The sequence below is a fragment of the Mustelus asterias genome, chromosome 7 (genome assembly GCF_964213995.1).
Source record: "Mustelus asterias chromosome 7, sMusAst1.hap1.1, whole genome shotgun sequence".
NCBI classification, from domain to species: Eukaryota; Metazoa; Chordata; class Chondrichthyes; order Carcharhiniformes; family Triakidae; genus Mustelus; species Mustelus asterias.
Window position 1 is genome coordinate 19540975 of NC_135807.1, and position 26804 is coordinate 19567778.

Below are 26804 nucleotides of genomic sequence, written 5' to 3' on the forward strand. Positions count from 1 at the left end.
GCAAGCTGCCTACTCTTCAGTAGAGTCATAGAGGTTTACAGCATGGAAACAGGCCCTTCGGCCCAACTTGTCCATGCTGCCCTTTTTTAAAAAACTCTTAAGCTCATCCCAATTGCCCGCATTTGGCCCATATCCCTCTATACCCATCTTACCCATGTAACTGTCTAAATGCTTTTTAAAAGACAAAATTCTAACTTAGCAACGTCATTTGATTCGATTTTCATTCAAACTAAGATGTTGTTTCGCTGAAGTCCTTTTGGCATTTTGCAGCCTTTGTCCCACCTTCAACCTACAACTCGGGCTCATCTACATAGAATCGATCATATCATTGAATCCCTACAGTGCAGAAGGAGGCTATTCAGCCCATCCAGCCTGCACTGACAACAATCCCACCTGTCGTAACCCCATGTATTTACGCTGCTAAACCCCCTGTCACAAAGGGTGGGATTTTCCGGCCACATTTGTCCAGAAACCAGAAAATCCTGCCTGAGGTCAACGGACCTTTGCATGGTCAGTGTCCGGGAAAATTCTGCCCTAAGGGTCAATTTGACATGGCCAATCAACCTAACCCGCACATCTCTGGACTGTGGGAGGAAACCGGGGCACTCGGAGGAAACCCACGCAGACAGGAGAAGAATGTGCAAACTCCACACAGACAGTGACCCAAGTCGGGAATCGAACGTGGGTCCTGGCGCTGTGAGGCAGCAGTGCGAACCACTGTGCCACCGTGCTGCCCATGGGTAGAAAGCAATTATACCAACCACTGAATCACACTAAATGTGCCTGAGCTATGACTCTCATTTCCTCCGCATCCCCAACCCTCCCTGTGGTCATACACCCCACCGTGTTCACTAACGGCGGCACGGTGGCACAGAGGTTAGCAGTGCTGCCTCACGGTGCCAGGAACCCAGGTTCAATTCCGGCCTCAGGTCACTCTCTGTGTGGAGTTTGCACATTCTCCCCGTGTCCGGTTTCCTCCCACAGTCCAAAGATGTGCGGGTTAGGTTGATTGGCCATGCTAAATTGACCCTTAGTGTCCCAAGGTGTGTGGGTTCGGGGGATGAGCAGGATAAATACATGGGGATAGGGGCTGGGTGGGATAGTGGTCAGTGCAGGCTCGATGGGCCGACTGGCCTCCTTCTGCACTGTAGGGATTCTATGAATCGAACTGGATAGGCACATGGCAGGCATTGTTAGAAATAGTGGAAAACACTCTTGGAGCCCTGATCGAGGGAGAGCTCCCACCTTTGGGATAAGTGTCGGGTGAGGAGCTGAAATATATACTGAATTAACAAAAGCCCTTTGAAAACCATCTATTGAAAAAAATGTTTTATAATTCTTTTCATGCAATTCTTTTTAGCCCCAGGAGCTGATAAATTTTGATTGAACCATCTCTTGACGATCTGATCGAGTATTACTCCTACAGTGTAGATGATCTCGTAGTCAGTTGGTGTTAATAGATTTTTCTTCTATTGCTGAGGCAGTAGGAAGAACAAAACCAGGAAAACAGTGGGTTGAGAGTGTGGGTGGCATGGTGGCACAGTGGTTAGCACTGCTGCCTTACAGTCACAGGGACCCAGGTTCGATTCCTGCTTGGGTCACTGTCTGTGCGGATTCTGCATGTTCTCCCCGAGGCTGCGTGGGTTTCCTCCAGGTGTTCTGGTTTCCTCCTACACTCCAAAAGACGCTCTGGTTAGGGTTTAACCTGGTGTTGTTAAACTTCTTAGGGTGCATTGGCCATGCTAAATTCTCCCTCAGTGTCCCCGAACAGGTGCCTGAGTGTTGCGATTAGGGGAATTTCACATTAACTTTATTGCAGTGTTAATGTAAGCCTACTTGTGACACTAATAAATGAACTTAAAGGTCACACCAGAATGTTGCCCACTTGTGAACGCCAGCAATGCCTTGCAGTAGTTTGTGGGGCAGATTGGAGGGGTTTTTATTTGCATGGGATCACCAGGTTCCACTGGTCAGCTGGGTTGTACTCAACTTCTCACTCGCCCCCACCCTGCCGCACCGACTCTCTCCTCACACCCCAGTGGGGGATATTTTGCACCCTCTCTGTGACATCCTTGACCCTGGCACCAGCAAGGCAGCACCCCACGTGGGTCTCACAGTGCCAGTTACAGAAACGCCCCTCTCCCCTCATGACTATAGCATCTCCTGGAATGACTACCTTTCCACTCATTCCTGTTCTCTCACATGCAGTCCCTTGGCCATTAGTGCCATAGTCTGAACTGCACTCCGACTGGTTTCAAAGCAATCGAAATAGTCAAGTGGTCAGACTAAATGAAACCAGTAAATGTAGCTTGACCAGATCTGGTATTTTCCATCCGTAAGTGATGGGGCGGCACGGTGGCACAGTGGTTAGCACTGCTGCCTCACAGCACCAGGGACCTGGGTTCGATTCAGGCCTCAGGTGACTGTCTGTGCGGAGTTTGCACATTCTCCCCGTGTCTGCGCAGGTTTCCTCCGGGTCGGGTGCTCCGATTCCCTCCCACACTCCAAAGAGGTACGGGTTAGATTGATTGGTCATGCTAAATTGACCCTTAGTGTCAGGGGGATCAGCAGAGTAAACATGAGGGGTTATGGGAATAGGGTCTGGGTAGGATTGTGGTTGATGCAGACTCGATGGGCCGAATGGCCTCCTACTGCACTGTAGGGATTCTGTGGATTCTATGGGAGTGCTTACAAATGTGATTTACTTAATTGTCATGGCTCATTAACATGTATACATGAGCGACAAACCATTTACTAAAACAATTGCGGTTCAACAGTTTAAAACCCAGGCGACTGAGTAAGTTAGATTGCATTCACTTTGTTTGTCTGCAAATATATGTCTCGAGTCAGAATCTTTGCATTAAAACGCCAGAGGAAATAGCCTGTTAGGCAGCTGCTGATGCTTTCTTTCTTGTGAATTCCATGATTTGTGGCTGCAGCTTCAGCCTTTCAGCTGAGCACAATCGGCAGACTGCAGAGTGTGATCGTTTGGCCAGCGCTGTTTATAAGAGCCACATTCCTCCTTTTGTTGCTGGGAAGAGTGTCACATTCCACGGAGCCTTCCCTTCTGATCCAGGCTGCCGGGGGAAGTAGCCAACTCCCTGGAGAGTCATTAGGAGTGGGACAACCCTCGAGCAAGACTATAGGAAACTTGTTCTTGGGCTCTGATTTTATAAGACGATAAGATATAGGAGAAGAATTAGGCCATTCGGCCCATTGAGTCTGCTCCGCCATTTAATCATGGCTGATTTCAGAGAGTGAGGGCTGGGGAAAGATTTGATTTGATTGTCACATGCATTGGGATACAGTGAAAAGTGTTGTTTCTTGCGTGCCATACAAACAAAACATACCCTTCATAGAGTAAATATGGGAGAAGGAAAGGAGAGGGTCGCAGAATGTAGGGGGCGATTCTCCCAGCCCGCTGTGCCGCTCTGGCAGGTCGACCTGCTGGGGTGTGAGGTGGGGGGGAGGTGTCGGGACTGCCGGGGGGGGCGGTGAGGGGGGGAGGTTGGCGGGAGATTGGGGAGGGTGGGGGGGGGGGGAGGGGTGGGTAGGGCCGGTCGCACAGCCAGCGATGCAGGGTCACGGGGCTGGCCACCAATCAAGCTGGCCAGCAATTGGGAGGCCGGCAGTGCGTGGCTACTGCGCATGGGCTGATCTTGGCGCTGTCGGATCGGCGCGTGCGCAGTGGCCCGCTCAGCGCTGTGCTGCCTGCCTCTCCAGCGGGTATAGGCCCTGCCCACTGATGTTTTAGTGTGATTCACACTGGTGCACTCTGTGATTCAGAGTGTGGGAGATTCATTTTGAAAATCCTGCTGAAAAAAACCGGTGGGATTTACTTCAGGTTTTATGCGAATTCGACACTTTTGGGAGAATCCCACTGTAGTGTTACAGTCAAAGCTAGGGTGCAGAGAAAGATCAACCTAATATATGGTAGGTCCATTCAAAAGTCTGATGGCAGCAGGGAAGAAGCTGTTCTTGAGTCGAAAGAATGACTCCAGAGGTGTTAATGCAGCAATATTCAATGTTGGGGTGACTACGTAATTGAGTTCGCAGCCTTCCGACTACCAGATCACAAGGCAGCCTGCACTGTTGGGACAACTCTGGATGTGTTTGCAACACTTTCCTTTGAAAAGCATTCACTCAACTCAGGGCAGAGTTAAACAGGATTTCTCATTGACAAGAGAGCTATGGGGACAGGCAGGAAAGTGCTGTCAAGGCCACAATCCAATCAACCACGATCTTACCGAATGGTGGAGGAGGCTTGATGTCGCGGGACAACCTACTCCTGCTCCTGTTTCAGATTATCTCATTCATTTTTACGGCACTGCTATTCCTGTTATTCCCATTCCTGGTATTCCCATTCCTGGGAGATTTGTTCAATCGAGCTGGCAGCAAATGGGAGGCTGACAAGTTGGGGCCACTGCGCATGCACAGAGAACATAAGAACTGGGAGCAGGAGTCGGCCATCCCTGGCGTGATCATCACGACTGATTTTTGTTTTTGAAAGCCAGTCGTGATTCCTGCCAGTGTGACAACTAACAAGGGTGGGGGGCGGGGTGGGGGGGGCGATAATGATATTTAAATGAAAGCAAACTAATGGAAATTAAGTCGCTGGCAGGGAACGGGGAAGATCGCAAACTGCGATTTCACCGCCACAAGTCCTGTTAAGGCCCTCTCGTCAGAGTTGGCGACTGTGACGGATTTGCATCCGCAGAGAACAGGCCAGAGAATCACGCCCTCCCTCTCTGCCACTTCAAATCAGATCATCGAAACCTTTCTCAAAGCCAGGATGACAGTGTGTACGACGTGTCACAAATCCATTAGCAGAGACCTTCTCTGTTCAGTATTTCTAACAAATGATCATTCCTATACACCGCGAACAGAGAGAGTCTTAGCCCAGGTTTCATTTCTGTCGAGTGTGTCGTTATAAAGATTTACTCTTTTCTCTTTCAACAGGACTTTTTCCAGCCATCCTGAATCTTGCCAGCAATGCTGTGATCTCCACTAACGCAACCTGTGGTGAAAATGGTCCTGAGATGTACTGTAAGCTGGTCGAGCATGTTCCTGGGCGACCCATACGCAACCCACAGTGTCGAATTTGTGATTCAAACAGTGCAAATCGGAAAGGTAACCTACCTGTCACTGTATGTGTGATACTGGGCGGGATTTGAGGGCCAGACCGGAAGTTCCCGCTCGAGGCCAACGGAACTTTCCGTTGTCGGACCCTTGCCTGCTCCGATTCCGTGGCGGTCCAGGTGGTAGAGGTCCGGCCATTATGTCCGTTTGACTATGTGTCATAATGCTTACAGGAGGAAGTGATGTATGAAACTTTTTACTCTGAATTGCACACCATTAGGAAACCCAGGTACTCACTTACCTTGTGTTAAAATCGGAGGCTGGGAACTCTAGTTCCCTGTCTGCGCGGAACAGAGGAAGTCACATGGTGTGAAACTGCAGGTCAGGTGACCTGAACCAGAGCACCATTACAGGGAGGGTGACCCAAGGTGCAGGACACGGGGCGGCACGGTAGCACAGTGGTTAGCACTGCTGCTTCACAGCTCCAGGGACCTGGGTTCGATTCCCGGCTTGGGTCACTGTCTGTGTGGAGTTTGCACATTCTCCTCGTGTCTGCGTGGGTTTCCTCCGGGTGCTCCGGTTTCCTCCCACAGTCCAAAGATGTGCGGGTTAGGTTGATTGGCCAGGTTAAAAATTGCCCCTTAGAGTCCTGAGATGTGTAGGTTGGAGGGGATTAGCGGGTAAATATGTGGGGGTAGGGCCTGGGTGGGATTGTGGTCGGTGCAGACTCGATGGGCCGAATGGCCTCCTTCTGCACTGTAGGGTTTCTATGATTCTATGACACGGGGAGGGATAAAGAGTCCCAAACCAGGGGGACAGAAAGAGGTCCCGGAAGAAAGTCCCAGGCAGGGACAAAGACAGGAATCAGAGGTAGATCCCACTGAGTCGAGAGAACTGACAAGAGCAGAGGAAAAAGGCTAAGTTAAGATGAAGGCAGGTTAAGGAAGGAGCTGCAGAGAGCAGATGTGAAGCAAAGGGGGCTTGAGAGAAGCTCTGAAGATCCGATAACCAGCTGAAGGTTGGTAACTCCTTATTGCACAGCTGAAAGTTTGCTTGAAAGGTGAAGCTTGTGTGTACTCCAAAATCCGGGGAAAGGAATCTCAGAAGGATGACACAGTGGCACAGTGGTTAGCATTGCTGCCTCACAGTGCCAGGGACCCGGGTTCAATTCCGCCCTCGGGTGACCGTCTATGTGGAGTTTGCACATTCTCTCCGTGTCTCTGTGTTTCCTCCGGGTGCTCCGGTTTCCTCCCACAGTCCAAAGATGTACAGGTTAGGTGGATTGGCCATGCTAAATTGTCCCTTAGTGTCCCCGGATGTGTGGATTAGGATTAGCAGGGTAAATACGTGGAATTATGGCAATAGGGCTTGGGTAGAATGCTCTGTTGAAGAGTCGGTGCAGACCTGCTGGGCCGAATGATCTCCTTCTACACTGTAGGGATTCTATAGAACATAGAACATAGAACATAGAACATTACAGCGCAGAACAGGCCCTTCGGCCCACGATGTTGCACCGACCAGTTAAAAAAAAAAACTGTGACCCTCCAACCTAAACCAATTTCTTTTCGTCCATGAACCTATCTACGGATCTCTTAAACGCCCCCAAACTAGGCGCATTTACTACTGATGCTGGCAGGGCATTCCAATCCCTCACCACCCTCTGGGTAAAGAACCTACCCCTGACATCGGTTCTATAACTACCCCCCCTCAATTTAAAGCCATGCCCCCTCGTGCTGGATTTCTCCATCAGAGGAAAAAGGCTATCACTATCCACCCTATCTAAACCTCTAATTATCTTATATGTTTCAATAAGATCCCCTCTTAGCCGCCGCCTTTCCAGCGAAAACAATCCCAAATCCCTCAGCCTCTCCTCATAGGATCTCCCCTCCATACCAGGCAACATCCTGGTAAACCTCCTCTGCACCCTCTCCAAAGCCTCCACATCCTTCCTGTAATGTGGGGACCAGAACTGCACACAGTACTCCAAGTGCGGCCGCACCAGAGTTGTGTACAGTTGCAACATAACGCTACGACTCCTAAATTCAATCCCCCTACCAATAAACGCCAAGACACCATATGCCTTCTTAACAACCTTATCTACTTGATTCCCAACTTTCAGGGATCTATGCACACATACACCTAGATCCCTCTGCTCCTCCACACTATTCAAAGTCCTCCCGTTAGCCCTATACTCAACACATCTGTTATTCCTACCAAAGTGAATTACCTCACACTTCTCCGCATTAACTCCATCCGCCACCTCTCGGCCCAACTTTGCAACCTGTCTAAGTCTTCCTGCAAACTACGACACCCTTCCTCACTGTCTACCACACCACCGACTTTGGTGTCATCAGCAAATTTGCTAATCCACCCAACTATACCCTCATCCAGATCATTAATAAATATTACAAACAGCAGTGGCCCCAAAACAGATCCCTGAGGTACACCACTTGTAACCGCACTCCATGATGAATATTTACTATCAACCACCACCCTCTGTTTCCTATCCGCTAGCCAATTCCTGATCCAATTTCCTAGATCACCCCCAATCCCATACATCTGCATTTTCTGCAGAAGCCTACCATGGTGAACCTTATCAAACGCCTTACTAAAATCCATATATACCACGTCCACTGCCTTGCCCCCATCCACCTCCTTGGTCACTTTCTCAAAAAACTCAATAAGGTTAGTATGGGGAAGGACGAGATTGAAACCCTGGAGGTGGATCCTTGTTGAAGCCGCCCAAGTGAAAGTGACATTTGGAAAGAATTCCAAGGAAAGTTCTTCAAACGTGGAGCTTGGAAACCCTCATTGGAAAGCAAACTTCCCATGAGACTGGTTGGCTCACAGTGTGACAAAAGCCTGGGATGGTTTTTGAGAAATCCATGGAATCTGCTTTGGTGGCATCTGTCATTTATTTTGGAGAGTACCATGTCTGACCACAGTTTATCTGTTATATCACACATGCCACACACTTACTCTGAATATTAGAGTATTAAATAGATATGGTGAATTGTTTTATCTTTCCAAATTAGTATGTGTCTGCAAAGAAATACCTGCGGTGAAAGAATTGTGAATATTTGAAACATTTTGTTGTGTTCGTACTGAGATCTTTCCAACTTTTTTGCCTGGTATAAGATAGTTCATTTTACATGTTTAAAAAATGTTTCATTCTTTGTGTTCATCAGCAGACTCCTGTGAATATGTTCAGTAACTTTGCTCTCAGGTTCCTAAAAAAAATCAAAGTTCGGATCTATCGAGCCAGGTTTCACTCTGGGATCTGATTTATCCAGTGCTAACATTAGCTGAGATGGTAACAGAATCTTTTTGATCTCATTTAGTGGCAAGTTTTCTTTGCTATATTAAATACTGATTTCTTGTTGGGTTCGAGGAGGGGGGTTGAGTGTTGATCCTGAATGTGTTAGTTGGAGGAGAGGTTATTCTACCCACCAATAATTGGGTCACTCTAGTGGGCCTGTAGACGCCATCTTATCTGAATAGTGATCTACCCTACAATTGGAATGAGCCAAGTCAACAAAGGATGGGAGGGGAAAAACAGACTGAGGGAGGATGTAGACAATTCGAAGGAGCAACAAATAGTCCTCTTTCTTTGTGCTGTATCTGCAGAACGACATCCAATAATGAGTGCCATAGACGGAACCAACAACTGGTGGCAGAGTCCCAGTATCCAGAATGGCAGGAAATATCACTGGATTACGATTACCCTGGACCTCAGACAGGTGAGCAAAGATATATAAATGTGGTTTGGTATCACCTAGTGTCTTGAACCTACAAACCCTTTGAAGATTTACTGGTTTCTTTTCATCAGGACTTTTCCTCACCATACATGCATTCTATGAGTATACCTCCTTAATTTTGACAATTCCTAAGACAACCTATTCCTGGGACAAATGTTAACGGCAATAAAGAAATGCATGCTTCGTATTTGATAAAAATGCAAAACAGAACCTTAGATTTATTACAGTGATGCTATCATTGTTTGTGTTAAGATTAGAAAGGAGAAGGTACAGCAAGCAATTAGGAAAGCTAACAGAATGTTATAATCTATTGTTTGGGGAATTGAATACAAAAGCAGGCAGGTTATGCTTCAGTTAGACCATATTTGGCGTAGTGTGTACAGTATTAGTCTCCTTGCTGAAGGAAGGAATCGCTTCTTGGCCTTTTGGCTAGGATCAAGTGTAGTTATGCGGATGCTGCACTTGGTTGAGGTCATTAGGTTACATTGAAGCTTCATATGTTTCATATGAAGCAATTTTTAAAAGCGGTATCTCGGCCTTTTGGCTAAGTTGCAAATGAGCTCAAGTCTTGGAGGAGGAATTGCTTTCCCTCCTCCAATCAGCTTGGCTCATGTAGATCAGGCCCAGGACAGGGTAAATGGTCGCTTGCCCTGTCTTGTCAGCCTGGATCGGAAATGTCTCAACTTGTTGAGACTCTGAATTGGACTTGATTTGATTGAATTGGAAAAGTATTAAAAAAAAGAAAAAGGAAGGATAAAAATGTATTGGAGAAGGTTCAGAGAAGGTTTACCAGACTAATACCTGGAATGGGAAGGTTGTCTTATGAGGAATGTTCGGACATACAGGGTGGGATTTTACAGCCTTGTTCGTCCCAAAACCGTAAAATCCCGCCTGAGGCCAGCAGACCTTCCCGTGCTCCAGCCCTCGTCCGCACCGATTCCCGTAGCAGGTGGGCCAGTAAAATTCCAGCCCTGAACTTTGTATCCGCTGGAGTTTAGAAGAGTAAGAGGCGACTTGACTGAAATATATAAAAGCCTGAGAGGGTATTGACAGGGTGGATGTGGAGAGGGTGCTTCCTCTTGCAGGAGAATCTAGAACTAGGGGGTCACTGTTTGAAAATAAGGATTTGGCCATTTAAGGCTTAAAGCGGAGCTGAGGTGAGATTTTTCACTCAGAGGGTTGTGAGGCTTTGGAACTGTCTTCCTGAAAAAGCTGTGGAATCGGAGTGTTTGGTTGAAATTTTCCGTCCCTTCCCACTGGTGGGATCTTCCGGTCCTGATGATAGCACCACTCCCCCCGTCCCACGTCTCCCACCACTTCGATAGCTTCAGTCTCATGAACTGCCCTTTCACTGATCTTTCAGAAATTGCCAACACTTCAGATTGCGTTCTCCCTGAAACATTGGCTGGCGATGTGAAAGGAGCTTCCCTCTTGTACATTGAATTGTTTGATTGATGCGCTGCAGTTTACAAGGACTGTTTACAATCCTCTTTATGTTTCATCCGGTGGCACGATGGCACAGTGGTTAGCACTGCTGCCTCACAGCGCCAGGGGCCTAGGTTAAATTCCGGCCTTGGGTGACTGTGTGGAGTTTGCACATTCTCCCCGTGTCTGTGTGGGTTTCCTCCGGGTGCTCCGGTTTCCTCCCACATTGTGCAGGTTAGGTGACTTGGCCATGCTAAATTATCCTTTAGTGTCCAAAGTTTAAGTTTATCTATTATTGTCACAAGTAGGCTTACATTAACACTGCAATGAAGTTACTGTGAAATTTCCCGAGATGTGCGGGGCTGGTGGATTGGCCATGCTAAAGTGTCCTTTAATGCCCAAAGATGTGTAGGTTAGATGGATTGGCCATGCTAATTGCGCCTCTAGTGTCCCAAGATGTGTAAGTTAGGGGGAATTACCTGGATAAATGTATGGGATTATAGGGATAGGACAAGGAGTGGGCCTGGGTAAGATGCTGTGTCAGAGAGTTGGTTGAGACTCAATGGGCCGAATGGTCTCCTTCTACACTGGAGGGATTCTATGAAAATGCTCCGGCATTGGCTCTGACAACATAGATCTCAAGTCAGTTCTTTTTTTATCTGTGACATGAGTGCCAGGGAGCCGTGTTCAATTCTGACCTTGGGTGACTGTCTGGAGTTTGCACCTTCTCCCCTTGTCTGCATGGGTTACCTCCGGTTTCCTCCCACACTCCAAAGATGTGCAGTGAGGTGGATTGGCCATGATGAATTGCCCCTTAGTGTCCCAAGATGTGTAGGTTAGGAGGATCAGCAGGGTAAATATGTGGCCTGAGTAGGATGCTCTGCTGGAGAGTCGGTGCAGACTTGATGGGCCGAATGACCTTCTGCACTGTAGGGTTTCTATGATTCAATGGTTCTATGACCTCATCCAGGTACAATTGCATGGTATCTCCACAGATGTCAACATGCAAATATGATGGGATATAAAGAGCTTTAAAAAAAACTACCTCACACGAATCCCTCAGGACAAAAAGGTCACAGGGATGAATATAAGAAACAATGGAAACATGTCAAAGCGGTGTCCAGATGGGCAAAAACAAGCATTCACAGCAGCAGGGGTTGTACGCAACAGTTAAAACAAATATTCAAGCCACCAACAGTACTAGGGCAGTCAGGGAAGAAGCAGTCAGGAGGCTTGAAACAGGAGGATCAGGAAATAATAAATTTTCCGAATAATTATTGCCTCTTGATCTCCACAAGGAAAGCTATGAGCAATAAATTCTCTCTGAACAGAGATAAGCTAGTTGAGCGACCAAAGTAAATGTGACGGAGAAGCTAAAAGGCCACAAACTGAAGAGAAACTTCCCTGCTGCCAGAAGAACAGAAGGCGATAGGGAGGCGATGGCCTAGAGGTATTATCACTAGACTCTTAATCCAGAAACTCAGTTAATGTTCTGGGGACCTGGGTTTGAATCCCACCACAGCAGATGGTGGAATTTGAATTCGGTTAACAAAAATAACTGGAATTAAGAATCTATTGTCAATTGTCGGAAAAACCCATCTGGTTCACTAATGTCCTTCAGGAAAAGAAATCTGCCATCCTTACCAGGTCTGGCCTACATGTGACTCCAGAGTCACAGCAATGTGGTTGACTCTCAACTGCCCTCCAAGGGCAACTGGGCAGTAAATGCTGGCCAGCCAGCGACACCCTTGCACCATGAATCACTAAGAAAAAGGGATAGACAACTAAAGCAAAATGAATGAATAAAGTGGGGCTAGGGATGCTGATTTGGGAGGTCTGATGTGTAGGTGGCAGCGAGAGTGCATGTCAGCTGGGGTTAAACATGGCAGAGAGGTCCAGTAGCGTTAGGAAGCCTAGATAGGCCTCATCTGCTCGGAGGTAGGTCAGGGTCAGCCAGCACAGGTCAGGATCTTGACAAGAGTGATGGCTCAGGGAGTGATACCATGGGTTCGGCACGGCAGAGCAATTGGCGAGCTCAGGTGGCAAAGGTTCTTAAAAATCCAAAGTTAAGACTAAACATTTTAAAAATCAAAGTGCTCTTCATGTCCCGCAGCGTTTTGTTTCCTCGTTAATCCACACGGAGTCAGCGATCTTTGTGCAATGTCACAGATATATTGAACTCATTTGTTTATCAATGGACAGAAAGGGATGGTTGATTCCTTTACAGGCATCTGCTTGAAAACACTGGGAGATCTGTGCATTTACTGTTGGCTGTTTGAGATGCAGGCAGGCTCTGACAGCGCTGCTCTGTCAGTACTGTGTGTTTATGCAGAGTAGTCTTGAATGTGCAGTTTGACGGGAGTCAGGAGGGAAATCAGTCTCCCACATCACCACGGTGTTCGACGTATTACAATTCCAACCAGCTGCAAAGTCCCATCTATAAGGTGCTTTATGAACTTTCCAAACTTCGATTCCGATCTTTCTATCAATAGGAAAGAGCAGCTTCACACACTGCTTGTCACTGAGCTTCAAGGAAGAATACAGTACAGGAACTGGCCCACCAAGCTCGTTTCCAATTCCTAATCCTTATTTAAACCCACTACTTATTGCCCATACGCAGTTACTAACCATCTGTTCACCTCCCATTCATATGTCTGTCAAGATGCGTTTTGAACGTTGCTAACAGGCCTGCTTCCGCCACGTCCACTGGCAGCGTGTTCCAGGCACCCACCACCCTCTGTGTGAAAAGCTTCACCCGCACATCTCCCCCAAACTTACCCCCTCTCACCTCGAACCTGTGCCCCCTTGTAATTGACACTTCCACCCTGGGAAAAAAACCTCTGACTATCCACCCTGTCCATGCCTCTCATAATTTTGTAGACCTCTATCAGGTCTCCCCTCAGCCTCCGTCTTTCCAGTGACAACAATCCAAGTTTATCCAACCTCTCCTCATACCTAAATCCATCCAGACCAGGCATCATCCTGGTGGACCTTCTTTGCACCCTCTCCAAAGCATTCACACCCTTCTGATAGTGTGGCGACCAGAGCTGCACACAATATTCCAAATGTGGCCTAACCAAAGTTCTATACAGCTGTAACATAACTTGCCAACTTTTACACATGAGCCCCAGTTGATGAAGGCAAGCATGCTGTATGCCTTCTTGACCACCTTATCCACGTGTGTTGCCACTTTCAGGGAACTGTGGACCTGCGCACCTAAATTCCTCTGTATGTTAATGTTCCCAAGGGTTCTGCCATTTACTGTATAATTTGCACCAGAATTTGATCTTCCAAAATGCATCACCTCGCATTTGTCAGGATTAAATTCCATCTGCCATTACTCTGCCCAAGTCTGCAATCCATCTATATCCTGCTGTTTCCTTAGAAGCAGTCCATGCTCAAATGCAACAAGATCTGGATAATATCCAGGCTTGGGCTGACAAGTGGCAAGTAACATTCACGCCACACAAATGCCAGGCAATGACTATCACCAATAAGACACACTATAAGACACCAATAAAAGGCACTCTAACCACCGCCCCTTGACATTCAATGGTGTAACCATCACTGAATCTCCCACCATCAACATCCTTGGGGTTACCATTGACCAGAAACTCAACTGGACTCACCACATAAACACAGTGGCTACAAGAGCAGGTCAGAGGCTAGGAATACTGCGGCGAGTAACTCACCTCCTGACTCCCCGGAGCCTGTCCACCATCTACAAGGCACAAGTCAGGAGTGTGATGGAATACTCCCCACTTGCCTGGATGGGTGCAGCCCCAACAACACTCAAGAAGCTTGACACCATCCAGGACAAAACAGCCCACTTGATTGGCACCACATCCACAAACATCCACTTTCTCCACCACCGATGCTCAGTAGCAGCAGTGTGTACTATCTACAAGATGCACTGCAGAAATTCACCAAAGATCCTTAGACAGCATTTTCAAACCCATGACTACTTCCATCTAGAAGGACAAGGGCAGCAGATGCATGCGAATACCACCACCTGCAAGTTCCCCTCCAAACTACTTGGCCATGGTAAAATTTCCCCTTAGTGTCCCAGGATGTGTCGGTTAGGTGGATTGGCCATGCTAAATTGCACCTTAGTATCCCCAAGATGTGTCAGTTAGGTGGATTGGCCATGGTAGATTGTCCCTTAGTGTTCCAGGATGTGTTGGTTAGGTGGACTGGGTCATGGTAAAATTGCCCCTTAGTGTCCCAAGATGTGTCGGTTAGGTGGATTGGCCATAGTAAATGTGTGGGTTTATGGGGATAGGGTAGGGGAAGAAGGGTCGGTAAGATGCTCTGTTGGAGGATCGGTGCAGACTCGATGGGTCGAATGGCCTCTTCCTGCACTGTAGGGATTCTATGATTCTTTTATTGATGATTTGGCATCCATGCCCCCTCTTTGGTTCCTTCATGTTATGAATTTGCCAGCCAATGGAAGCAGCCTTACACGACAGACAGGACAACCTCTGTCACATTCCCATTGACACTCTGATATTGAACAAAAACAAAATCCCACCTTCTGAGCCCAGCGATGATTCCTGACATCATTCAGTCGATCTGTCCTCTTTTCATTTGATCGATCTGTCCAAGTGACTGCACCAGAATGTAGTTACTCGGGAACAGAAGTGGGCACTGTAATATTATAAAAATGCATTCAATTGGAAACATTTGGAGATAATCCACTCTGTGATTTGTAAAGCTGGGGTGCACAATCCTGATGGAACTATCTGACACGCTTCACCTTGCCAGAGACACAGAGAGTTGAGCTAGTCCTTCAGACAGCGCTTGAAAAGGCTTTGAATGGCTATGAAAATAACAGAAGTGATGAGAGTGCCTGAAGGCTTTTTTTAATAATGGACTACGTGTCTAATTACGTGTGGGCTTTGATGTGTGCCCATGATAGTCATTTAGCTATTAAAATGGAACAGTCATTGGATTGTGACGCCTATCGTCAAGCTGATCAAAGCAGTGTTCCCCTGCCGACCAGTGAGAAATATCTCAACTGAGTATCTGACCTTTTCTGCTTCTGTGTAATCATTCTCAGTTTGATTTTTCAGAAGGCAGGGAGATCGTCATTTTGTCACAGGCTGAACATTTCCAAAGCGCTGAGTCTATATCAATAATTATTATCGCTAATGGCATCTTTTTATTCAGCTGGGACATCTGAGAGTGAGGCACTTTGAAGGGACGATGTTCTTTTTTTCCAGTCATTGTAACCCCCCCTCCCCCCAGTACCCTCACTCCCTATATGACCCTTGCAAGGTCTGAATGGGCTAATGAGTTCTTGATCTTTATTTGTGGGTTAAGTTAGCAGCAGAACCTGTTTGATCCTTGCCCGCATTACGTCAAGGTCCAATTCACACACACGCAATTCTGTTGAGTGGTGATAGGGAACAGGACCCCCCTCCCCCCCTTCCCCCGCCCCCCTCCCCATTTGACCCTGGCGCGGGGAGAGTGAACTTGCTCGCTGCAGCTTAACTCTTGCCCTGTGGAGAGTATCAAACTCCAGGAGGTGGTTGAGTGCTGCAGTCAGCATTGCCTTTGAAGCGTTGCAGCGAATCTCTGATCCCCTCTGCCCTCCTGGTTCTCAAAGCCTTTCTCCAGACTTACTGCCTGACTTCCCTTGCTCACCGCCCACGTCACTGAGGTGAAAAAGTGCTAAGACTTGGCGGTTGGCCAATGGGATGTGCCAACCACGTGCCCTTTCATTCAGCAGGTGGAGGCCCCAGCTGTTTCGAGGCTGGAGATTCCTCACAATGGTCTGGCCAGTGGACAACCTGCCACACATCACTAGAAGTTATCCCAAAACTCGTGAGGCAACAACGGCCCCACAGTGCTCAACAGGAACCCTAGAGGATCACTCCTGCTCCCCAGGAAATCAAAGGAAGCCTGTTTTTTACATTGCCGCCTGGGACAAATGAGTGGTTCAGTTACCCGCAGAAATCCCTATGTGTGTCAATTTAAGAGCATAAGAACTAGGAGCAGGAGTAGGCCATCTGGCCCCTCGCGCCTGCTCCACCATTCAATAAGATCATGGTTGATCTTTTCGTGGACTCAGCTCCATTTATCCGCCCGCTCACCATAACCCTTAATTCCTTTACTGTTCAAAAATGTATCTACCTTTACTTAAAAACATTCAATGAGGTAGCCTCAACTGCTTCACTGGGCAGGGAATTCCACAGATTCACAACCCTTTGGGTGAAGACGTTCCTCCTCAACTCAGTCCAAAATCAGCTCCCCCTCATTTTGAGGCTATGCCCCCTAGTTCTAGTTTCACCCGGCAGTGGAAACAACCTCCCTGCTTCTTTCTTATCTATTCCCTTCATAATCTTATATGTTTCTGTAAGATCTCCCCTCATTCTTCTGAATTTCAATGAGTATAGTCCCAGTCTATTCAGTCTCTCCTCATAAGCCAACCCTCTCAACTCCGGAATTTGCATGTTTCAACTCCTACAGATACAAAAATGATGCCATATGACAACCCATTGTAAGGCTCCTTTCCAAGATGGTGGCAGCCATGAATTGGATGTTGAGTGATCCCGATGCAGTTCTTGGTCCAATGCCGCTTTGTTTACTCTGAGTTGGTCAGCTCAGGTTCAGCACTAGAGGTTCATTGCGTTCACAGACTCCGTGCCCTGTTAATAACAAAGCTTCAAATGGTGCCTCTGAAGGACTCTTCCCTCAGAGATCAAAGTACCTGCCTGTTTCGAGCAGTGGACCTCTCAGTTCTGATGTAGATATGGCTATAATTTTGAGGAAAATGTGGGTGGAACCTGCACCACATTCTCCACGAGTCTAAGGACCACACTTGGCTTGTGCAAAACAGCAATGTTTTGTGGGACAGCACAAAGCTGGAGATGCTCAAGCTTTCACTGACCCAGAATCAATTAGAATCATAGAATCCCTGCAGTGCAGATGGAGGCCATTCGGTCCATCAAGTCTGCACCAACGACAATTCCACCAAGGCCCTATTCCCGCAATGTTAGCCACAATGGGGCTTCCTTTCAGCGAGCGCAGCTTGCTGGCAAAGTTTTAAATGAGGCCCACAACCAAAATGCCTTGGGTCACCTTGTCCACTGGATAGGTGGCTCCCGCACTTCACCAAGTAGCTGCACTAATGTGCAAATCGACCTCAGGAGTACAACAAGAACAACAAATTGCATCGATATAGCACCTTTGATATTGTCAACTGTCCAATGATGCTTCATCGGACCATTATCGACCACAGGTTGAGCCACATGAGGGGAAGGAAGACCAAAAAAGCTTGGTCAAGGAGGCAAGTTTTAAGGAGCATCTTGAAGAGTATTGAGAGCAGTGGAGAGATGCAGGGAGGGAATTCCTGAATCCAAACTCTGACTGCTGGAGCCATAGCCACCAATGGTAGAAAGATGAAAATTGGGGTGCACAAGATTTGATTTTGATTTGATTTGATTTATTATTGTCACATGTATTAACATTCAGTGAAAAGTATTGTTTCTTACGTGCTTTACAGACAAAGCATACTGTTCATAGAGAAGGAAAGAAGAGAGTGCAGAATGTAGTGTTACAGTCATAGCTAGGGTGTAGAGAAAGATCAACTTAATGCAAGGTAAGTCCATTCAAAAGTCTGATGGCAGTCGGGAAGAAGCTGTTTTTGAGTCGGTTGGTACGTGATCTCAGACTTTTGTATCTTTTTCCTGACGGAAGAAGGTGGAAGAGAGAATGTCCAGGGTGCGTGGGGTCCTTGATTATGTTGGCTGCTTTTCCGAGGCAGTGGGAAGTGTCGACAGAGTCACTGGATGGGAGGCTGGTTTGTGTGATGGACTGGGCTAAGAGGCTTCAACTACTCAAATGCTGCATGCGTATGTTATCCTAAACTGAAACCAAACCTCCTAGTGACACAGAAACTCCTCCTCTATTCAATTATTTTAATTATTTATATATGAAATTAATTTGCCATAGATTTTCAAACTTATTGTGAAGCCTGATGGATGTGACATTAGTTCCAATGTGCATCTTGCATCATGAGGTATATTGAAACATTGGGTGTTTTAAAGGAGCCTACGTTGCTATATCGAATTCAGTCTCTGGAAACTTCTTGAGATGCATGGTGCCTTGTATTGTTGATGCAGCAAGGTAGTGTTACAGATTTTAATGGGATTACAGTGGAGGGTCTGTTGCTGCTGACAAAATGCTATTGACACTGTTTAAAACATGTTTGCTTGTAAGTGGGTGAAGAGGAAAGGATGGCTTTGATTCTCACTCTCTCTCACGCTAATTAGCCAAATGGGTTTGAACTATTTGCACAGCTCATGACTTCTTTCCTGTCGCAAATGCACAGTTTCCTCTTGAACCCCCCCACCCCCCACCCCCCAGCTGCTTTGTCACAGGTTCCTGGGAGGGTGGCTGCCACCATTCTTTTTGTTTGCACTGGCCCTATGTTTTTATGCTCTAATTGCTGTGGCCAGCCCCTGAATGCCTTTCCGCATTGCTGCTTTCCGCCGTGGATGTGAAAGAAGCTCTTTAGATGTGAAATCTAATTGCAGATTCATTCTCTGCGAGCCTGGTTTCAGGTTAACAGAGGTTGCCAGGGGTTAAGGAACAGTTAGATGACATGTTTGCTGTGCCGGCATCAAGTGTGCGCGGCATGTTAATGTTGGACTAGAAGCTCGGTGCCTGATCAGGTAAAAATCATAGAATCGGTACAGTCCAAAGATGTGCGGGTTAGGTTGATTGGCCATGCTTAAAAATTGCCCCTTAGAGTCCTGAGATGCGTAGGTTAGAGGGATTAGTGGGTAAATATGTAGGGATATGGGGGTAGGGCCTGGGTGGGATTGTGGTCGGTGCAGACTCGATGGGCCGAATGGCCTCCTTCTGCACTGTAGGGTTTCTATGATTCTATGAGTACAGAAGGAGGTCATTCGGCCCATCAGATCTGCACTGACCACAATCCCACGCAGACGCAATTCCCATAACCCTCATTTACCCTGCTAATCCCACTGACACTAGGGTCAATTTAGCATGGCCCATCAACCTAACCCGCACATCGGTAAGGGAATTAGGGGTTATAGGAATCAGGCAGGTAAGTGGAACTGATCCACTTTAGGTCAGCCATGATCTTATTGAATGGCAGGGCAGGCTCGAGGGGCTAGATGGCCTACTCCTGCTCCTATTTCTTATGTTCTTATCTTCGGACGGTGGGAGGAAACCGGAGCACCCGGAGGAAACCCGCGCAGACACGGGGAGAATGTGCAAACTCCAAACAGACGGTGACCCGAGGCTGGAATTGAACCCGGGTCCCTGGCGCTGTGAGGCAGCAGTGCTGACCACTGTGCCATAGAACATAGAACATTACAGCGCAGAACAGGCCCTTCGGCCCACGATGTTGCACCGACCAGTTAAAAAAAAAAACTGTGACCCTCCAACCTAAACCAATTTCTTTTCGTCCATGAACCTATCTACGGATCTCTTAAACGCCCCCAAACTAGGCGCATTTACTACTGATGCTGGCAGGGCATTCCAATCCCTCACCACCCTCTGGGTAAAGAACCTACCCCTGACATCGGTTCTATAACTACCCCCCCTCAATTTAAAGCCATGCCCCCTCGTGCTGGATTTCTCCATCAGAGGAAAAAGGCTATCACTATCCACCCTATCTAAACCTCTAATCATCTTATATGTTTCAATAAGATCCCCTCTTAGCCGCCGCCTTTCCAGCGAAAACAATCCCAAATCCCTCAGCCTCTCCTCATAGGATCTCCCCTCCATACCAGGCAACATCCTGGTAAACCTCCTCTGCACCCTCTCCAAAGCCTCCACATCCTTCCTGTAATGTGGGGACCAGAACTGCACACAGTACTCCAAGTGCGGCCGCACCAGAGTTGTGTACAGTTGCAACATAACGCTACGACTCCTAAATTCAATCCCCCTACCAATAAACGCCAAGACACCATATGCCTTCTTAACAACCTTATCTACTTGATTCCCAACTTTCAGGGATCTATGCACACATACACCTAGATCCCTCTGCTCCTCCACACTATTCAAAGTCCTCCCGTTAGCCCTATACTCAACACATCTGTTATTCCTACCAAAGTGAATTACCTCACACTTCTCCGCATTAAACTCCATCCGCCACCTCTCGGCCCAACTTTGCAACCTGTCTAAGTCTTCCTGCAAACTACGACACCCTTCCTCACTGTCTACCACACCACCGACTTTGGTGTCATCAGCAAATTTGCTAATCCACCCAACTATACCCTCATCCAGATCATTAATAAATATTACAAACAGCAGTTTGTAACGCTTTTGGCGTTCAGAGTGACCACAGGTTCACACCAGAAGTGATTGGCTTATTTTTATTTTGAAGCTGGGGGGGCAGCATGATGGAGATTTATTGATCAAAGCGAAGGGCTTGCTCTCAGCACTCTTTGGGGCAAATTCTGACCCCTTGAGGTGATTGCAAAGAATTCGATGTGCCAAGTTACCATTGCATGTGGCACTGCATGAGAATGGTTTACAGATACTGTGTGTCAGCCATGGCACGCTTATCTCTGAGTTAGAATTCTGTGGGTTCCAAACTCACTCCAAGGACTTCAGCACATTAACCAAGCTGACATTTGAGGCAGCACGGTGGCACAGTAGTTAGCACTGCTGCCTCGTAGTGCCAGGGACCCGGGTTCAATTCCTGGCTTGGGTCACTGTCTGTGTGGAGTTTACACATTCTTCCCGTGTCTGCGTGGGTTTCCTCCGAGTGCTCCAGTTTCCTCCCACAGTCCAAAGATGTGCAGGTTAGGTGCATTAGCCATGGTAAAACTGCCCCTTAGTATCCAAAGATGTGCAGGTTAGGGGGACTCGCCATGGGAAATGTATGGGGTTATGGGGATAGGGCAGAGGGGAGGGCCTGGGTCAGATACTCTGTCAGACAATCGGTGAAGATTTGATGGACCGAATGGCCTCTTCTGCACTGTAGGGATCCTATAATTCGATGATACTAAAGTGCAGGACCGAGGGAGTGTTGCACTGTCGGAAGTGCTGTTGTTCAAATTAAATCTTCAACCTGGGCCTGACTTCCCTCTCCAACTGACATTAAAGACTAGACTGCAGTAATGCGAGGAAGGGGAGTGTAGTTCACTCTGGTGTTCTGATCAGTATTTGTCTCTGTACCAGTGTCACCAAAAATGGATTATCGGTCAGCGTCACATTGGCCTGAATGTTCAGGATGGCGCGCGCACAGCGCCTCAGAACCCAGTAGGGGAGGGTTGGAGACTGTAACATTCTGCTCATTATTGTTTGTGGGATCTTGCTGTGGGATCTAAGCTTTTGTGTTTCTGCCATTACAACAGTGACTGCACTTTGAAAGCGTTTCATTGGCAGTAAAGTGCTTTTTGGGATGTAATAAAGTCATGAATCACAAAATTGTTACGGTGCAGTAGAAGGACATTTGGCCCATCATGCCTGCACTAGCTCTCTGAATGAGCATTTCACTTAGTGCCATTCCCTTGTCTTCTCCCCCTAACCCTACACATTCTTTTGCTAACAGTCTAATTCTCTCAGGAATGTCTCGATTGAACCTGTTTACACCAGATTCTTGGGCAGTGTATTAATCAGACCATAACCACTTGCTGTGTGAAAAAGGTTTTTCTCGCATCGCTTTTGCCTCTTTTACTAATTACTTTAAAGCTGTGTGCATTCATCCTCGATCCTTTCACGAGTGGAAGCATTTTCTCCCTATCTACTCTGTCCAGAGCCCTCACGATTTTGAATACCTCTATCAAATCTCCTCTCAGTTCTCTTTTCCTCTAAGGAAATCAGTCCAAACTTCTCCAGCTATCTTCATAACTGAAGTTTCTCATCCCTGGAACCATTCCCATGAATCTTTTCTGCACTCTCTGTCAAGCCTTTAACTAATGTGCAATGTCCAGAACTTTTTAATCCGTTCATGGGATGTGGGCATTGCTGACGAGACCAACATTTATTGTCCATCCCTGAGAGCATTTAAAAGTCAACCACATTGCTGTGAATCTGGAGTCACATGTAGGCCAGACTAGGTAAAGATGGCAGATTTCCTTCCCTCTGCATTTTGGCTAAGATCAAGTGTAGTATTGGCGTCCTGCACTTGATAGAAGTCAATGAGGTTACACTGAGGCTTCATTTGAAGCAATTTTTTAAATGGCATCTGGGCCTTTTGGCTAAGGTGCAAATGAGATTAAGCTCTGGAGGAGGTGCAATGCCTACTCCAATCAGCTTGGATCATGTAGATCAAGCCCACGACAGGAAGAGGCCAGCCCGTCTTGTCAGCTTGGATCTGGAATGTCTAACTTGCTGAGACTTTGAATTGGACTTTGACTGGAGTGAATTGGATATAACAAAAAACAATTCCTTCCCTAAAGGGCATTAGTGAACGAGGTGGGTTTTTCCGACAATTGATAATGGTTGCATGGTCATCAGTAGACTTTTAATTCCAGGTTTTCTTTTCCCTGAATTCAAATTTCACCATCTGCCGTGGTGGTATTCGAACCCGGGTCCCCAGAACATTACTCCGGGTCACTGGATTACTAGTCCAGCAACAATACCACTATGCCACTGTCTCTCCAACTAGACCAGTACTCCAGCTGAAGCTGAACTAGTACTGGTTTACATAACCTCTTCGCAAACACCCGCTGAGTATTTGGGGCACGTGATTGACATCACTGGTCTTCACAAGTCTCCTTCTAAGGTTAAGGCCATTACAGAGCCACCTGCACCTTAGAATATTAACCGGTTATGTTTCTTCCTGGGATTTATGGAATATTTGCCCTAAGCTTGGCAACAATTCTTTTTTTTATTCATTCATTGGACATGGCTGTCACTGGCTGGCCAGCATTTATTACCCAACCATAATTGCCCATGGAGGGCAGTTGAGAGTCAACCACATTGCTGTGGCTCTGGAGTCACATGTAGGCCAGACCAGGTAAGGACAGCAGATTTCCTTCCCCAAAGGCCATTAGTGATCCAGATGTGTTTTTCTGACAATCGTTTTCTGGTCATCATTAGATTCTTAATTCCAAATATTTTATATTGAATTCAAATTCCACCATCTGCCGTGGCAGGATTCGAACCCTGGTCCCCAAAACATTAGCTGAGTTTCTGGATTAATAGTCTAGTGATAATATCACTAGGCCATCGCCTCCCCCATTTCCCCCAGAAACCATTACATAACCTCTTGAACCAGAACAAGGTATTGAATTTTTTTTTTGTTATATCCAATTCAATCCAGTCAAAGTCCAATTCAAAGTCTCAGCACGTGAGACATTCCAGATTCAAACTGACAAGACAGGCTGGCCTCTTCCTGTCTTGGACTTGATCTACATGATCCAAGCTGACTGGAGCAGGCATTGCATCTCCTCCAGAGCTTAATCTCATTTGCATCTTAGCCAAAAGGTCTGGATGCCGTTTAAAAAATTGCTTCAAATGAAGCCTCAGTGTAATCTCATTGACTTCTTTCAAGTGCAGGACGCCAATACTACACTTGATCTTAGCCAAAGGCCGAGGGAAGGAAATCTGCCATCTTTACCTGGTCTGGCCTACATGTGACTCCAGATTCACAGCAATGTGATTGACTTTTAAATGCCCTTGGGGATGGGCAATAAATGTTGGCCCAGTCAGCGATGCCCACACCCCATGAACGAATAAAAAAAAATGTTCTGGACATCACACATTAGTTGAAGGCTTGACAGAGAGTGCATTCACACACGCCAAAGAAACATTACTTAAGTCTGAAGCCCTCATGCATTTTGATCCTACTTTCCCTGTATAGTTAGCTTGTGATGCATCTCCTTATGCTGTAGGAGCGGTGGTCTCCCACATCATGCCATTGGGTGAAGAAAGACCCACTGCTTTTGCATCTCAAACTTGAGTAAGGCTGAAAGTACCTATGCCCAGATTGAACGGGAAGCACCGGGGATCATTTCCGGTGTCAAGAGAAGTTCCATCGGTTCCTGTATGGGAAACCATTTATGTTGTTGATGAGACATCGTCCACTCACTACCATTTTTCGACACACATGGGAATTCCATCATTTGCAGCAAGTATAATACAAAGATGGGCATTGCTTTTGTTTGCACATACTTACACCATGAGGTACCGACAGTCAAGTCTCTACACTGTAACGCAAAAGGACTTTCAAGATTGTCACCACCACGCAGTTTGTCAGATTGCTCTTCCACTTTGAACAGTAGACAACACACCTGTCACTTCTAGGCAAGTGAGAAATCACACGGAGCAATCTTGTGCTCTCAGAAATGGTGGATCTGGTTTTACGAGGAAAGATTTTGGAACTAACACCTAACCTGAAACCCTATTACTTCAGGAGATTGGAGCTGTCAGTACAGTCAGGGTGTCTATTATGCGGGTTCAGAGTGACTATTCCGCCTGTTAGAGAAGCTACATGAGGATCATTGCAGAGTCATACGCATGAAGGAAGTAACCAGGGGTTACTTCTGGTGGCCTGGACTGAATGCAGAAATTGAGGAAAAAGCTACAACATGTTCTTTCTGTGCGAAGGTAATAAGATGACTTCCTTTAGCACTGCTGCAGCCATGGCCTGAAGAGGCAAAATGTGCATGTGGATTTTGCAGGAGCTTTCGAAAGACGTATGTTCTTAGCAATGGTTGATGCAAACACCAGATGGCCAGAGCTCCATGTGATGACATCTACTTCATCTGAAAAGACAATTGAGAAGCGAGAGGTATTTAGTTGCTTTAGATTTCTTGAACAGTTGGTAAGCGACAACGGACCTTTTCTTTTCTCAAGATGGCGCCGGAGCGAGGCGACTTCTTATAAGCTGTGCCCAGCCTACCTTCTAATTTCATCTTTTACTCTCGTTCTATGCTTCTAAAACTTCATTTTAACTCCTTTAAACTAAACCCTAGCTATGACTGTAACACAACATTCTGCACTCTCTCCTTTCCTTCTCTGTGAATGGTATGCTTTGTCTGTAAAGCGCGCAAGAAACAATACTTTTCACTGTATGCTAATACATGTGACAATAATAAATCAAAAACCTCAATTTGTCTTGGAGGATTTTGAGAACTGCCTGAAAAAAAACAGTATTCAACACATTACTTCCGCACCATCTCACCCTGCTACTAACGGACTAGCAGAACACTTTGTCCAAACCTTGAAACACACCTTGAAAGCAACCAAAGCAAAGGTACATTTATCAAACGCCTTAACAAATTCTTGCTAGTCTACCGGAATACCACACATTTCATGACCAAGACAGCTTCTGCCTTACTCATGATAAAAAGGCAAGTGCGTTCCAAATTCAAACTCATGAAACCTCCAAAAGCTAAGGAGATTGTGCGATAGTAACAGCAAGCACAAGTGGAATGGCAGGAAGGCAAGGCAAAACAGAGTTTTCCACAAAGGACAATGAGTTTTGACTGGGAACTACTCCATGAGGAGGAATGAGTTCCTGCCATTGTTCTTGTGCTGACTGGACCTGTCTGTTATACCGTCCAGAGCAGAAATGACATTATCTGGAGAAGATATGTAGACCAGTTATTTGGCTGGAAGGATAGATCTGCCAAATCTGGAGCCTGATGAAAATTCAGGATCAGACTTCCAAAGTCCAGACTTGAACCTTCCTACAACCCCAGCACTACCAGACACCACTCAGGAAAGCAACACCTCATCTACTGTTCGGATGCAAAGACAACCTACATCAACACCAGTTAAACCAACCACCAATGACATCAAAGGCAAAGATGCCGGAGGTTCCCATCAGTATGAAAAAGACACCAGAGGTTCACCGCCAACTATTTCAAGAGCGACGACCTCCAGACCATATTAATAACTTAATAGTGACTGACTTATCGACTATTGTTCATAGTGAATTTGTTTTGAACTTGTTTGGATATGTTCAATTTAAGGTGGGAGGAAATTTTATTTATTTGTATTTATTCTTATTGTCTCACTGGAGCACTGCTGTATTAAAGTATGCACCGAGAATGATGTGATAAATCTGGAGCAGGAAACAGAAAGAGAAGCAGCAGCCTTGGAAGAGATCATACACCATTAATAAAGCTCCGTTCATTATTAATCAAAGTATAATTTTGATTAATTATCAAATTAGATTATCAAATAGAACCATAGAAGGAGGCCATTCGGTCCATCAAGGCGCACGGTAGCACAGTGTTTAGCGCTGCTGCTTCACAGCTCCAGGGACCTGGGTTCAATTCCCGACTTGGGTCACTGTCTGTGTGGAGTTTGCACATTCTCCTCGTGTCTGCGTGGGTTTCCTCCGGGTGCTCCGGTTTCCTCCCACAGTCCAAAGATGTGCGGGTTAGGTTGATTGGCCATGCTAAAATTGCCCCTTAGTGTCCTGAGATGCGCAGGTTCGAGGGATTAGCGGGTAAATATGTAGGAATATGGGGGTAGGGCTTGGGTGGGATTGTGGTCGGTGCAGACTCGATGGGTCGAATGGCCTCTTTCTGCACTGTAGGGTTTCTATGATTCTATGATTCTGCACTGACCACAATCCCTATTACGCTCTATTCCTGTAAC

The 26804-nt window shown here is 46.7% G+C and overlaps 1 protein-coding gene and 1 pseudogene across 1 annotated transcript in view; both read left to right on the plus strand.

The window, feature by feature from the left end:
- lama1 (laminin, alpha 1) overlaps positions 1-26804 on the plus strand; it is a 288354-nt gene that overhangs the window by 9937 nt on the left and 251613 nt on the right. Inside the window, exons 3-4 of the mRNA XM_078216990.1 lie at positions 4960-5130; positions 8707-8819. Coding sequence (XP_078073116.1) covers positions 4960-5130; positions 8707-8819 — 284 coding nt within the window. The remainder of the gene's footprint in view (positions 1-4959; positions 5131-8706; positions 8820-26804) is intronic.
- On the plus strand, positions 9247-9448 carry LOC144496240 (U2 spliceosomal RNA; annotated as a pseudogene).